This window comes from Anolis carolinensis, chromosome 2 (assembly GCF_035594765.1).
Source record: "Anolis carolinensis isolate JA03-04 chromosome 2, rAnoCar3.1.pri, whole genome shotgun sequence".
NCBI classification, from domain to species: Eukaryota; Metazoa; Chordata; class Lepidosauria; order Squamata; family Dactyloidae; genus Anolis; species Anolis carolinensis.
In genome coordinates this window covers 34,079,836-34,093,270 of record NC_085842.1, presented here as the reverse complement: position 1 = coordinate 34,093,270, position 13,435 = coordinate 34,079,836, and the positions used below count along the sequence as shown (strand labels likewise).

General features: G+C 36.3%; 1 protein-coding gene across 4 annotated transcripts in view; it reads left to right on the top strand.

Annotated features, from left to right (window-relative positions):
• The window catches only part of iho1 (interactor of HORMAD1 1), a 46,914-nt gene that overhangs the window by 30,378 nt on the left and 3,101 nt on the right, over positions 1-13,435 (top strand). For all 4 annotated transcript variants that reach the window (XM_008122614.3, XM_062973756.1, XM_062973758.1 and 1 more), the window contains one exon: positions 11,749-11,852. In XM_008122614.3, coding sequence (XP_008120821.2) covers positions 11,749-11,852 — 104 coding nt within the window. Of the gene's footprint in view, positions 1-11,748; positions 11,853-13,435 lie in introns of those variants that run through there.

The following is a 13,435-nucleotide window of genomic DNA, read 5'->3' as shown; positions in this document are numbered from 1 at the left end:
AATTATCACAGAAGGTCTTTAGCCCAGCATGCTGCCTCCCACTTCCTAATCACTCCTACTTGCTGCTAGAGCAACTAAGCATGCTATGGACTTCGTTGCATTCTTCGTTTCTCATGACAGTTCCCCCAACAGGTCAGAAAAATATGCCAAGTATAAAACCTGGAATTGTCTCTGGATTGTTAGGGAAGAAAAAAGACAAAGTACCAACTTTCAGATCAATAACCTTAGGACGGCTATTTTAGTCACTCCTGCTGCATCTGGGAGCAATTTGGAAATGGAAGCCTTTTTGTCTTTACATAACATCCAGGCAGTGTTCAAGGATAGCTTTGGCATGGGAAACATTTGATAGACTTCTGCCAGAAGTATCCTTTCCATTTTCAAGCATTTTCTGCAACCTGATGGGCTAGCACTTTAAAAAAAATTGCACTGCTAGAATAGGAGTGTAATATAAAAAATTGGGGTTGAAGTTCAATGGAAAAATATGTCTCTCTGGAGAAAGCAAAGTTTCTCCCCATCTATTTGGTCCTACAACATTTGATTGAAATTTCCATTTCACACTGGAAATTCTGATTCCATTTTTACAGTGGACATTCTGATAGTCTCTCTAAAATCATCCTAAGATCTGAAACCACATCCATACCCAAATTCGGAAATCTATTGGACCACTGACTCATAAAGTCTTATGAAAATTGTTTTGTGCTATTGCAATGATTTTTTGAAACATAACATTTTGTTATTTTGAATCTGTCTACCCTTTACTCAAAAGCAGTTGTTTGTCATACTGGCAAACATATTCAAATGCCTAGAAGATAATGTGAAATGTAGGTTTTCATACTGAAGGGCTCCCATAGAGGCCTTTTCTCATTCAAATACAGTAAACACTGCCAGCTGTAATGAGGCAGAGTTCCAAAAATGTCATGCATTGCTCAATATTGGGCTTTGAAGTGAGAAATCCAGGTGACAGAGATTGCTTTTCTTGTACATAATGAAGTGCACATGAAATTCAGAATCTGAAAACAAAGAGAAGCCTGCTTCATCTTGTTTTGACGTATTGCTGGTTGGCTCCCTTCTTCGTGCACAATGCATTTTTTCCCCTAATTTTAACCATTTTATATCTGGCCTTCATTTAAGATGGTGAACAGCAATCTATCATAAAATATTAGTATCAGAACCATACTTTGAACAACTAGCTGAAGGTACCCAATATTGCATTTCTGAATAATGGAGCGTTATTAGCAACCATTCAGTTTCCACTGCTCTGAAGGATGTGTGGCTGTGTCTTTGAATGACTAAGTTATCCTCATGTTGTGCATTAGTCTCAGTCTTCTTGTCTTTTGTAGCAAAGTCATGTCCACCTTTTTTCAGCTTCTTCTGTGAATGCCTTGTCTTGGTCACGTATCTTGATTATTTCAATCTTCTTTTGTGTTGTCTTCCATTTTTTCTCCTTTATATTCTGTTACAAAGTTCTTTTTGACCTGTCATTTTAATCATGTTACTCTCGTTTTGATATCCCCCCCCCTCCTCCTCCTCCTCCTCCTCCTCCTCCTCCTTCTATATCATCATCATCATCATCAAATTATCCGCCTTTCCCTGCAGCTTGAGTAGAGATGCATCATGAAAAATAGAGATAAAACACTATTAAAAGATACATGAGATACATAGAGTTAAAAATAAGTTAAAATCCACTAATAAAATGCAGATTTAAATTCACAACTTAAAAATGATAGGGTAGGCCTGCCAGGAGAGTTAGGTCTTCAATTGTGTCTTCATTTATTACCCATTCCTTCTCCAATTCAGTTCAGGCTTCTTGTTTTATTGTTCAAAGCCCTGAACCACCTAGATCTTTCCTATCTCAGGCCTTATATCTTTTTTACCAGGTTGATACGTTCTAGGAAAGCTAGCCACACTCAACCAGAGCTTTCTTCTTTCTTGGCTTGGCTTCATCTTTTTTCACTAATTGCTCCATGCTTTTGGAATTGCCTCACTGACCATTTGCAGACAACTCCGTTCCTCATTATATTATAAACTCAATTAAAAACTCCCTTGTTTTCTGAAGCTTTGGGAAATTTAGTTTAATATTGTTTTATAACCTTGTATTTTTTAATCATATGTATTGTCAGTTTGCTTCATATTTTAATTTAATCTGGATAATCTTGTTTATAATTGTATCGGCTAATTTTATTATTCTTTCCTTTCCGTTGTATGCTTACGTGTATACATGTATTTTAAATTGTATACATTTGACAGAACCCACTCGTTTGGGGTTGATATACTTTTAAAGCACCACATATATTTATGTACATAAATAATAATAATACTGTATATGAATACAAAACTAATTGCATTCAAAGTGATATGGGGTATGGTATGTAGTCTTTATGTTAAGGCAGATCATTTCAGAGACTCCCTTAAATTGAGTTGGTTTCGACCTTTTGCCTACAACAAGTAGCCTACATTGTAAGTCACACTATAACTGCTCCCCTGCTAGAATCTCTCAACAAGCTCAAGGTCTATAACAAACACACTCTTAGAATTGGGTTTCAAACGTTCCAATTATTTTCAAGGAAATTAGTGGGATGCACCACTAGAGATATCCCAGAAGTGGCTTTCCATATGCCAAATTGCCAAGATTTGCAGTCAGAACATTCCAAACATATTTTCCAGATTTGGTGGAAATTCATCCAGCTTTTTGCATGATATAGTAACAAACACAAGGGCAAGTAGAAACTAAGTTTCATTTGTACAGATAAAATGAGCCAACAGTTAAAAGCGTTTATCAAATTAAATTATTTAGGGGCATAAAATACCCCCAAAAGAATATATTGTGCATGCTATTCGAAGCTTTTCAAGAAGAACATTCCATAACCAGGTCATCTCCACTAAAAAAAAAGTCCTCTCCTTTGTGGTTCTATTTACAAGGAGTCTGCATATTAGAGATGTGCATGAAATTTTTTCCTTCGTTTCCTTCATGCTATTGTTTTGTTTCGACCATTCATCTACACAAAACAAATGAGGACATTTTCGTAGGAAACGAGAGGCAACATGAAAATGAAAGCCACACAGTCATTGTGTTTGCTTTCGTGTTCCTTTCTTTTCAGCCCTGTAACAATAAGCAGGTACTGACAGAGGGCTGCTTTCCCATTATAGCTGATGTGTACCAATGGGTGTTAATCACGATATTAATATTAAGAACAGCAGTTATTCTGGGACCCTAATCTGAGTCTGGGAGAGGAGTGCCTCCCCGTTGCATTTGATGTATACCAATAGGTCTTAATAATAATATTAATATTAAAACAATAGTACACTGGGGAAGACCCAAACATTTTAATTGTTGGTGGGCTAAAAGGGGTCGAAATGCCCTCTGTGTGTGGCAATTTTCACTCCTCTAGCCCAAAAACTGAGTGGGGTGGTGAGCCTCGGAAGCTCTCCCATTGCAGCCAATGGTCTGAAAATTTTTGGGTTTTTTCATAAGCCAGGCAAAAACTCTGTTCGTATAGGCACCCCATTTTCGTTAATAATATCCTAGACAAAATTCCTTTTTATAAAGTTCATGAAGTTTTAAACCACCAAACTTGGAAAAGAACCCTTGGCATTTACCATAAAGAGTTGTGCTGTAGCAGAATTGTGATATATGTGATGCAAACAAAATCAGACAGTTCCAGTTTATTACTTTCTTCATCTGCATTGGTTCATTGGGATGTAGCTGACTGCTAATGTTTGGGATTATGGAGATTGTTAATTATCTTCCTGCCATCTAAACAACTTCAGTGGAAACTTGGACATATATCAGTTGAATGTGTCCCCTTTGAAACCCAAAGACCTTGCCTCCTACATCTGGCTGTAAAGATGGGCATGTTTTCTTCTAGTGACAGACATTTTAATGAGTACAGCTATCAGGGTAAGCCTCTGGGAGAAAACTGTATATATTATGTTTTATTAGTAGATAGGGAGGTGGCGGCGAATGGGCTGATGTATTTGTCTTCACAGCATGTCAGATGGCTAATGCCCTAGTCACTAGCTGATAGGAACATCGTGTCTCTGTTTGAGGAACATGGCCTGTTGTGAAGGAAGCAGCAATTTACCTTATTTGAAAATTATTATTTAGAGTTGCTTATTTTTTAATGAAAAAGGGGTGTGTGATAACAAGACATGCAACTCATATGCATGCAGAGGCGGCTAGCCTTTCCCTCTGTGTGCCTGTCCATGCTGTTCTTCAGCTGAGAAATAAATTGATAGACATGTGCCCCTTGATTTAGCACAGTGGGGTTCAAAAATGGATAATAGTGTAATAATATTATTCAGAAGACTCCTAAGATATCTCTGTTGTTGAGCACAGCTATCCATTCAGTGACGGAGATTAGGGCAAAAATTTCCATGTGTGTGTATGCACTTTCAAGTCACCTTTTAACCACTAATTTAATAGGGTTTCCTCAGGCAATGAATACTCGGAGGCAATTTTGTGAACTCTTTCCTCTGAAATACACCCTACAGCACCCATTATTCATTGGTGGCAATCCCATTCAAGCACTAACTATTGTAGACCCTGCTTAGCTTCCAAGAGCAGATAGGATCTGGTGTGTTTAGCATGATAGCAACAATGAATATTTAGAGTGGATTCAGCTGTACAGTTTATCACGTCGCTCCTAACACACAAAAAAGCTATATAATTCTCCAAAAAAACCAAAATCAGCCTGTTTAGCAAGCCTTGCAAATGCTAATTTATTTTAAATAAAAGTTAGTTTTTTATACTTATTTTATATACCTATATACCTTTTATCATATAACAACTTCTTCGGCAGAAAGGAATCGCAAAAGTTAAATGGAAAAAGTTAAAGAACCTCTGTTCTAGAGCAAATTGTTCTCCTGCTCCGGATTTTAGAGTTATTCAGCCAGTGTTGTCCTCATACATTCCAATAGTCTTATATTATCTCCCTTGATTTCCTTAGCAAGTTGAATACACAGCATCTCTTTCCCCTTCATTGCTTGTCACTTTTACTTTATTAATGTTTTACATGCTTCTTTTTCAGCAAAAAAAAATATATTTTCAGGGAAGCTGTACGTTAAAATAAACAATAAAATATAGAATGAAGTAAGATTGCTCCTTTTCTCTTGGAAGAGGAATGGCAAAAGCTTTGGCTTGCATGGTGAAAGCAGCCCCTTTGCCATTTGAATAAATAAAAATCAGTCAGATAGTTCTGAAACAAAAGCAGGCTTGCCAAAATACTCAGAACATTTCTTTTATGTCATCTTTGTAGCAGACAGATTGAGGGGCAAATCTTGCAGTCCTTTCTCTTGGTCCTCCCACAAGTCACTCTTTTCGATCTCCCCGTCCTCATCCTTTACACATACCTCCCTTACAGTTACCCAGCTGATTGTGATCAAAGTCTCTCAAACCTCAGCTCACATAACTTTCCTTTGAAGGAAGGGTGGATGTTTTCTTTTCCTTAAGGGTGGTTCCCTCCTTACTGCTCACACTCTTACACACACACACACACACACACACACACACCAGATAAAAGCCCCCAAAACTAAGTCAAATGGCTCAGGAAAATTAACATCTTTTCACCTTTGCTCTCAGATAAACAAATGAAGAAATAGAACACATGTATTGTATTAAATATTGCAGTGAAGGAAAAAAAATCTTATATATCGGCAAGAAGCAATGCTAAATTGATCCAAATAGATAAGAGGCTTACCTAGCGAAAGGCTTCATCAGCAAGAAGACCAGTTTGCAGTGCACAGCAATTAGTGAGAGTTCAATTGAGAATAAGGGGGCAACTTTAAAGGACATCCATGTGCTCAGTTACAAAGAAGCTGGCTTTATTATAATTATCATAATTCCATAATAATAAAGGAGAGTTGGATGAAATATTTTCCTTAAAGAGCTTTGCATATTTGCATATAAAGCAGCATCATTGATTTGACCGCTAACTCTGCATGTCACATTTCATTGTCCAAGCAAGAAATGAAATTGCATGGGGAGATCACACTGAGTTCTCAGTGCGCCTGAGCATTACAAATTGAACAAATTTATATTCCAAAATTTGACATTATGAACTTTATGAGTAGCATATGACATGATAACCAGTTTCAAGTATCTGAGGACTGCCATGTGGATGGCAAAGTAAGCTGGTTTTTTTGCTGCTCTAGGGGATGAGATTTAGCAGTAGATTCAAATTAAAAGAAAAAATTGGACGAAACATTATGAACTTTCTGACAGTGGAATGGACTACCTTGGCATGTGATGGATTCTCCTTCTATTGATTTTTATAAACAGAGGCTAAATAAGCATCTGTCAGGAGTGCTTTAGCTTGAATTCCTACATTGGCAATGATCTGGATTAGATTACTTTCCAGCTTTAATTCTGTGATTTCTATGGACAATGTAATATTTATTTATTTACCATATTTATATCCCACCATTCTCTACCCCAAGGACTCAAGGCGGCTTACAGACGGCACTTGTGCAGTGCCATGGCCATGAAACACAGACATGAAATAAAATTATTAAAATTAAAACAGACATAAATTATAATTAAAATACATTCCAATATAAGGCATGCCATTCAAAGACAAGGTCTAATATTTAAATGACCCATTGGAATTGTCACTGAAATATATATTTAATATGTGTGAATACAGCCAGAAGAGTGTAGCCCTTCTAGTACCTAGAACAATAACATTTAGGTGTTATGCCCAGGAGCCAGCATAGCACAGTGCTTTGGATGCTGCTTTGGGATGCCAAAAATGGGATTTCAAGTTCCTTTTTTGTCATAGAAACACACTGGGTGACTTTAGATAATTATAGTCTCTCAGACTACAAGCAAGACATTGACAAAGCCTGTCTGCAAACAGACATTCACACATTTCAATTACTTGTTTTTGGATGCCCTGCTATTTCAACCAACTTAATTTATAGCCATGTTCTGCACTTTTCACCCCAGTTTGCTCTTTTGACCATTACTTCTGTTTTTTTGTTTTGTTTTGTTTTTGTGGGGACACACTGGGTTTTTTTCTTTTTTTTCAACTTGGTGCTATCTAATGTTTAGTCTTGCAGTTGCAAGCTAAAATCCCTGGTTCTACTTTTCAACCAATTTTGTTTTCCAACAGTGGTCCAGACGCAACTCATCTGATAACACTGTGTAACAAAATTTGAAAAAAAGACCACAGTTCCTGGTTTGAAAGTGTTCTTTCCTGTTTAATTGTCCAGTACTTACTTGGAAAGTAGTTGTTATACCCCAGAAACTTTATTTTTGTGGCTGAGGGTAGTACTATTATTTCCTTCAGTTTAAGCACTTCGTTTATAATTTTCCTTAATGAAAAAGTACAATTTTTAACTTTTCAATGTGCAGGCCGCAAAAACAAAGTTTTTGCATTTTAATAAACCTTTTCCATGTTTTTATGATAGAACCAATTAGGAAATGACATTTATAACCCAGGAACAAAAATGTGTTACATAGTGTAAACAGGAGCTCCTATAAATCTCAAAAAAAAAAAAACCTTATTTGCCATTAGATAGAGTCAACTTGAAGGCATATAACAATGGCAACAAATGGCATGCTGCTCACAGAAGGAAGAAAATAAAGTCTTCACACCTCTCATAGCTGACTTCCTTATAATAAACATCTAGCAAGCCAGATAAATGAAACTTTGTGTGATGATTTGATTACACAGTTTTTAAAACTATGCAATGCCAGTGTTGTTGCTGTTTTTTTCTTGTGACATCCAGAAGCGTCCTCTGAAAAATGAGCACAGTATTAATTGGGGGAATTACAGTAAAAGGTCTAGCTTCCCATTAAGACTCTTAAGAATAATGTATGAGAGCCGGCATTCAGAGGCAGTGATCAGAATTGGAGAGGTTTTTGTGTAAATACATTTAGAAACCACACCAAGAGTGTCAGTATTTCTTAGTCTGATAAAACTAATAGGCCCAAAAGGGATTGTGTATGGACTATTAGTGCAGAACCTGTCATTCAGCACAGATAGTTGTGTTGGGATGTGAAGCAAGGAAGTCTTCTCTTTGGTTTTTAGTCTGTAGGCTGTGAAGTAACAGATCATCCATTAACAGCTACAGTGGAGGAAATGAACCTTTTTATTTCTTGAAACCGGACTTACATGCAGCAGCCAAATTTCTAATGAAATTCTACTTTTTGTTTAGTTTGTGAGAGAGGTGAACTAGGGTCAAGTAATAAGCTTGTCTGCAGTTGCATAATCTGTGACAGATCTAACTGCATATGCGTGGAAAACAGCCATGTAAGATCTACAAAACTAATAACAGGAAATGCAGGTGTTGTAATAACATAAATGCTGGTTTTACTCATGAGTTCTGCTGCTGTACAAGAGCTGTGACCTTTTAGGAAATGATGGTAAATTTAATTCAGTTGAGGAAATGATGAATTTTACAATACCCACTAGTTTGTTTGCTGAATTGTGTGAAGGCAGCAGTAGCAGTGTGTAAACAAGAAATTACACTACATTTGATAAGAGCTGAAAGAGATACGTATTTGAAATGTCTCAGCTGTTCTTATAATATAAATTTAGGAATATTGTGCAGTATATTCCAACATGTAAAAAAGAATACAAGTATTGATTATGAGCTATATTGGTTTATTTGGGCTTTATCCTCATTTCTTCTAGAGAAGGGAATGTCTTTGAATGGAATTCCTGTAATAAATCTTTTGTTTCTCCAACCCATTAATGTCTTTGCTCCTTAATCTTTGTTATTACCTACAAAGCCCTCAACAGTTTGGGGCGACCGGGCCAGAGGTCTGCCGAGGAGGCCCTTCTCACAGTCCCACCACTATCACAAGCACGGTTGGTGGGGATGAGGAAAAGGGCCTTCTCGGTAATAGTCCCTAGGTTCTGGAATGCCCTCTCCAGAAACATCAGACTGGCTTCCACATTAATGACTTTTAGGAAAGAATTAAAAACTTGTCTATGGAAGCAGGCCTTTGAGAACAACTAATCTAATGGTTCTCAACCTGTGGGTCCCTGGGTGTTTTGGCCTACAACTCCCAGAAATCCCAGCCAGCTGTAAGGATTTCTGGGAGTTGAAAGCCAAAACATCTGGGGACCCACAGGCTGAAAATCACTGAACTAATCTAATTTAAATGATGGAGGCTTTAAACATTAACTGGTTGACTGTTTTATTGAGAAGGCTCCAGTTTGTAATCCTTTTAACCTCAGTACATGTTTTAAATGTTACATACTATTGCCTGTCAGTGACGCCCTTCTGAATTTTATGAATATGTCATGATTTTTGATATGTTTTAATTATTGTGTGAGTTTAATGTTTGATTTGGTTGTATGTTTATTATTGTCTATATTGTGCTCTTCTGTTGTAAACGGCCCCAAATCCTTTTGGGGAGAGGGCATGGGATATAAATAAAGTTGTTGTTGTTGTTATTTAGGAACCATAACCACTGCATGGACTTTTTATCTTACCGTGTTTCCCCGAAAATAAGACAGTGTCTTATATTAATTTTTGCTCCCAAAGATGTGCTAGGTCTTATTTTCAGGGGATGTCTTATTTTTCCATCAAGAAGAATTCACATTTATTGTTGAACAAAAAAATGAACATTTATTATATACTGTACAGTAGTTGTAATTACAAACCAGCATAACCAGGCAAACTGTGAATCCTATCAAGAATTTCTTGTTACTACCAATATTTCCATGTACAACGCTCTATGGTACATACATTTACCGATCCTGCATGCTCTGGTGTTCTGTTCGTTGGGCATGCTTCCAAACAAAAACTTTGCTAGGTCTTACTTTCGGGGGAGGCCTTATATTTAGCAATTCAGCAAAACCTCTACTAGGTCTTATTATCTGGGCATGTCTTATTTTAGGGGAAACAGGGTAGAATTCACGTCCTATTGTATTCTGACTTGGAGTAGAGGGAATTCCCAATGAGAGGGGACAGGATCTGAGAGAGGGAATTGGGGAGGGGAACCTATGTATTTGATTATAATAATTAGTAACGTACTTTAGTGGTAGAATTCCACTCTCTTTCTCCTCTGACTCAAAAGGGCATTTTAGAACCTCCCAGGTCAAAGCTTTTGGCATGGCCTCCACAATTCAAAGAGAACAAAAACACTAAACCATTGTTTCTCAACCTGTGCTCCTTCATGTGTTTTGGACTTCAGCTCCCAGAAATCCCAGCCAACTTAGGAATTGTGGGAGTTGAAGTCCAAACATCTGGAGGAGCACAATTTGAGAAACTCTGCTATAAACATTCTACCTGCCCTGAAAACTGACCAGGTAGAAAATTTATAGCAATGTGTTTTTGCTTTAAACATCTATGTACTGTATTTATAAGGAGCAGGTAGGTGTTTTAGATAATTCCACACATGGTTAGAATTTTTCTCTTTTCATTGAGTCACTGTTTTTAGTCCCTATCTGCTGCAATTCCTGAAAGATATCTAACTGTAGTTCCAAAGGTTTTATAGCAATCAGATTATTGTTATTAATAATTATCACTTTTCTCTCTTGAACGAGACTCAGAGTGTTATATTGAACAAATTATGGTATATGAGAATTTTGCTCCCTAATCTTAAAAATATCTAATTAAATATCTGATTAAAATGACTGTTTTTAATGCTGTGAGTCGCTTTGCATCTCAATCAATATAAATGAAGGATATGAATAAATTATTATTACTATTACTAATAATAATAATTTACTCTTGCCCATGTAAATAATAATAATAATAATAATAATAATAATAATAATAATAATAATAATTGTACATGGACAAGAGTAAATTCATTTCCCCTGACAGATTTGGCTGGAAACTAGGAGCTGGTTTTATAACTCATTAATTATAGATGATATTGCACATTTTATTTTTGAATTTAATACCATAATTATTCTGATATAGTAAAGCTGTACTTTTAAAGTAGTTTTAACCATTAAGGAGCCTTTTGAACACCTGAGTTCATAGCTTTGGCCTTATATTTGTTTGCAAAGACCAAATGCAACATTTGCGATATGTTTATATAATAGCTGTTTGCTAGATACAATAAATTTCATCTGACTGATGTTGGGTAGTACAGTAGAGTCTCGCTTATCCAATATTCGCTTATCCAACATTCTGGATTATCCAACGCAGTTTGCCTCCCACCCTGATCCACAGCTATTTCTCTAGGCAGTAAGGATTGAACTTTTTATGGATTTAATTTCTGAAAATGTTGCTACTGTAAGTTCATTTTATGCCGTTCTATCTTTATTTGGAATCCATTTTTTAGTAGCCAATGTTTTTGTAGTCAATGTTTACAATATTTTGCGATGTTTTGGTGCTAAATTCATAAATACAGTAATTACAACATAATGTTACTGTGTTTTGGACTGCTTTTCTGTAGATTTGTTGTAAAACATGATGTTTTTGGTGCTTCATTTTGTAAAATTATAACGTAATTTGCCATTTAATAGGCTTTTCCTTAATCCCTCCTTATCCAACATTTTCGCTTATCCAATGTTCTGCTGGCCTGTTTATGTTGGATAAGTGAGATTCTACTGTATTTCTTTAAAAGCACAGTGCTTAAAAAATGGGTCAGGTTAGGTCAACTCAGGCAGCACTGTGTGTTTCACAGCCCTTTGTATTAAATGCTACCATTAACTTCACAATCAGCAGTGACCTTGTGGCTGTGTCACCAAAATTCAGTTCTGTAGCGAAACCCTGTATGACATTTTGTTTTCATATACAGAAGACAGAATAAATGTGGTTTCTATTGATTTCTGTGTCTAGTGCAAGAAACCTCTCAGTCTCATTATGAATCGGTACAGAACGCTTTAAAAGAGAGAAATGAAATGGAGCAGGCATTACTGGAAATGGAGAAAAATCTTCATCGTGTGAGTGGAAATATCGTTCTTCTTTATCTAGCAGAACCTTGCTTCTGCCTAATTATCAGGTGGTGATTTCAGAAACTCATCTGGATCTGTTTTGACATTATTTATTTATTTATTTATTTATTTATTTATATCCTGCTTTTTCCCATGGGTAGAATTCAAAGTGGTGAACAATGGTTAAAACAACAGAAATTAGAGGACACAAAAAGCACAACATCACAACCCAAAATGGTACAGATGAACAAATAGTACATTACATAATTAGTTTTGTGCTCTAGAAATCCTGCTTATGTTAGTTGGGGAAACAGCCATAGTGATATAGTGGCTGGTCTGTTGCAATAGGATAGGAAGAAACCAAATAAAACCCCTGCTGCACTACGACACTCAATGAGACTGGAGCCACCCGTGTCTTTCAGCTTAACCTACCCCAACAGAGTTTTTATAAAGTCAAAACTGGAAGAGTATACATTATTGGGGCTTCATAAAAGAAAGACTGGCTATAAATGCCACAAATATCTACTGAAGGACAAAAACAATATTGCAAAGAAGGTTACGGATTAAGCATCCTTTTCCCGATATGCTTGAGACCAGAAATATTCCCTATTTTGGATTTTTAGGGATTTGAGGATACTTTTGTATACATAGTGAGATCATGGAGATGGGACCCAATGCTAAACACAGACATCATTTATTTAAACCAGGCTTGCACAACCTGTAGCCCCTCCAGCTGTTTGAGTCTCCAACTCTCAAAAGCCCTAGCCAGCTTGTCCAACGGTCAGGAATTCTGGGAGTTGAAACCCAAAACACTTGGAGGGCCAAATGTTGTGCAAGCCTGAATTATACATTATATACAAACCCTAAAGGAAATTTTGTACACAATATGTTTAATTTTGTTCATGAAACAAAGTTTTTCTCCATTGCATTATCAGAAAGCAAAGGTGTCACTATCTCAGCAACCCATATGGACAATTTTGGAGTATTAAATTTGTGGTCTTTCCTGCCTCAATACCTTTATTGGATCAGCCACAGGCAGCCAACTGAGTTGCTATTTTCAAGGCTGAGATGGAGAACTGGATAGACACAAAACATTGCTTGTAAAACCAGAGTCTTGCTTTTGACTTGCTCGCCTTGCCTGCTTAGATAAGCCTATAGTGTCAGTAGCATATTCTGTAGCAGATGGTGTGTAGACTAATCAGACCCCCAGGGTTAGAACTGATCAACCAAAATTCTCAAAAATATAATACATACAACATATATCTATGTTTTAAAAAATAATTCAGAAAACTTGGCAAGAAGAAGTTTCTTCTGCCAAAAGAAAAGGAAATAAGATGTTTTAGAAGATTAATGTTAGAAGTAAAATTGAGTGATCAGAGAAGGACAAAGAGTTGGAATGTTATTTATTTAAATATTTATTTATATGCCACCTTTCTAGGTTAATATCTAAAGTCTGTTTACGACATATTAAAAATAAACTGCATTATTTCATAATAAAATCACAATCTATTAAAATTAGAACAGTACTAGGATAACAGCAGTTAACTAAGATTACCATATTATATTATTATAGTCATATAAATAAATATATG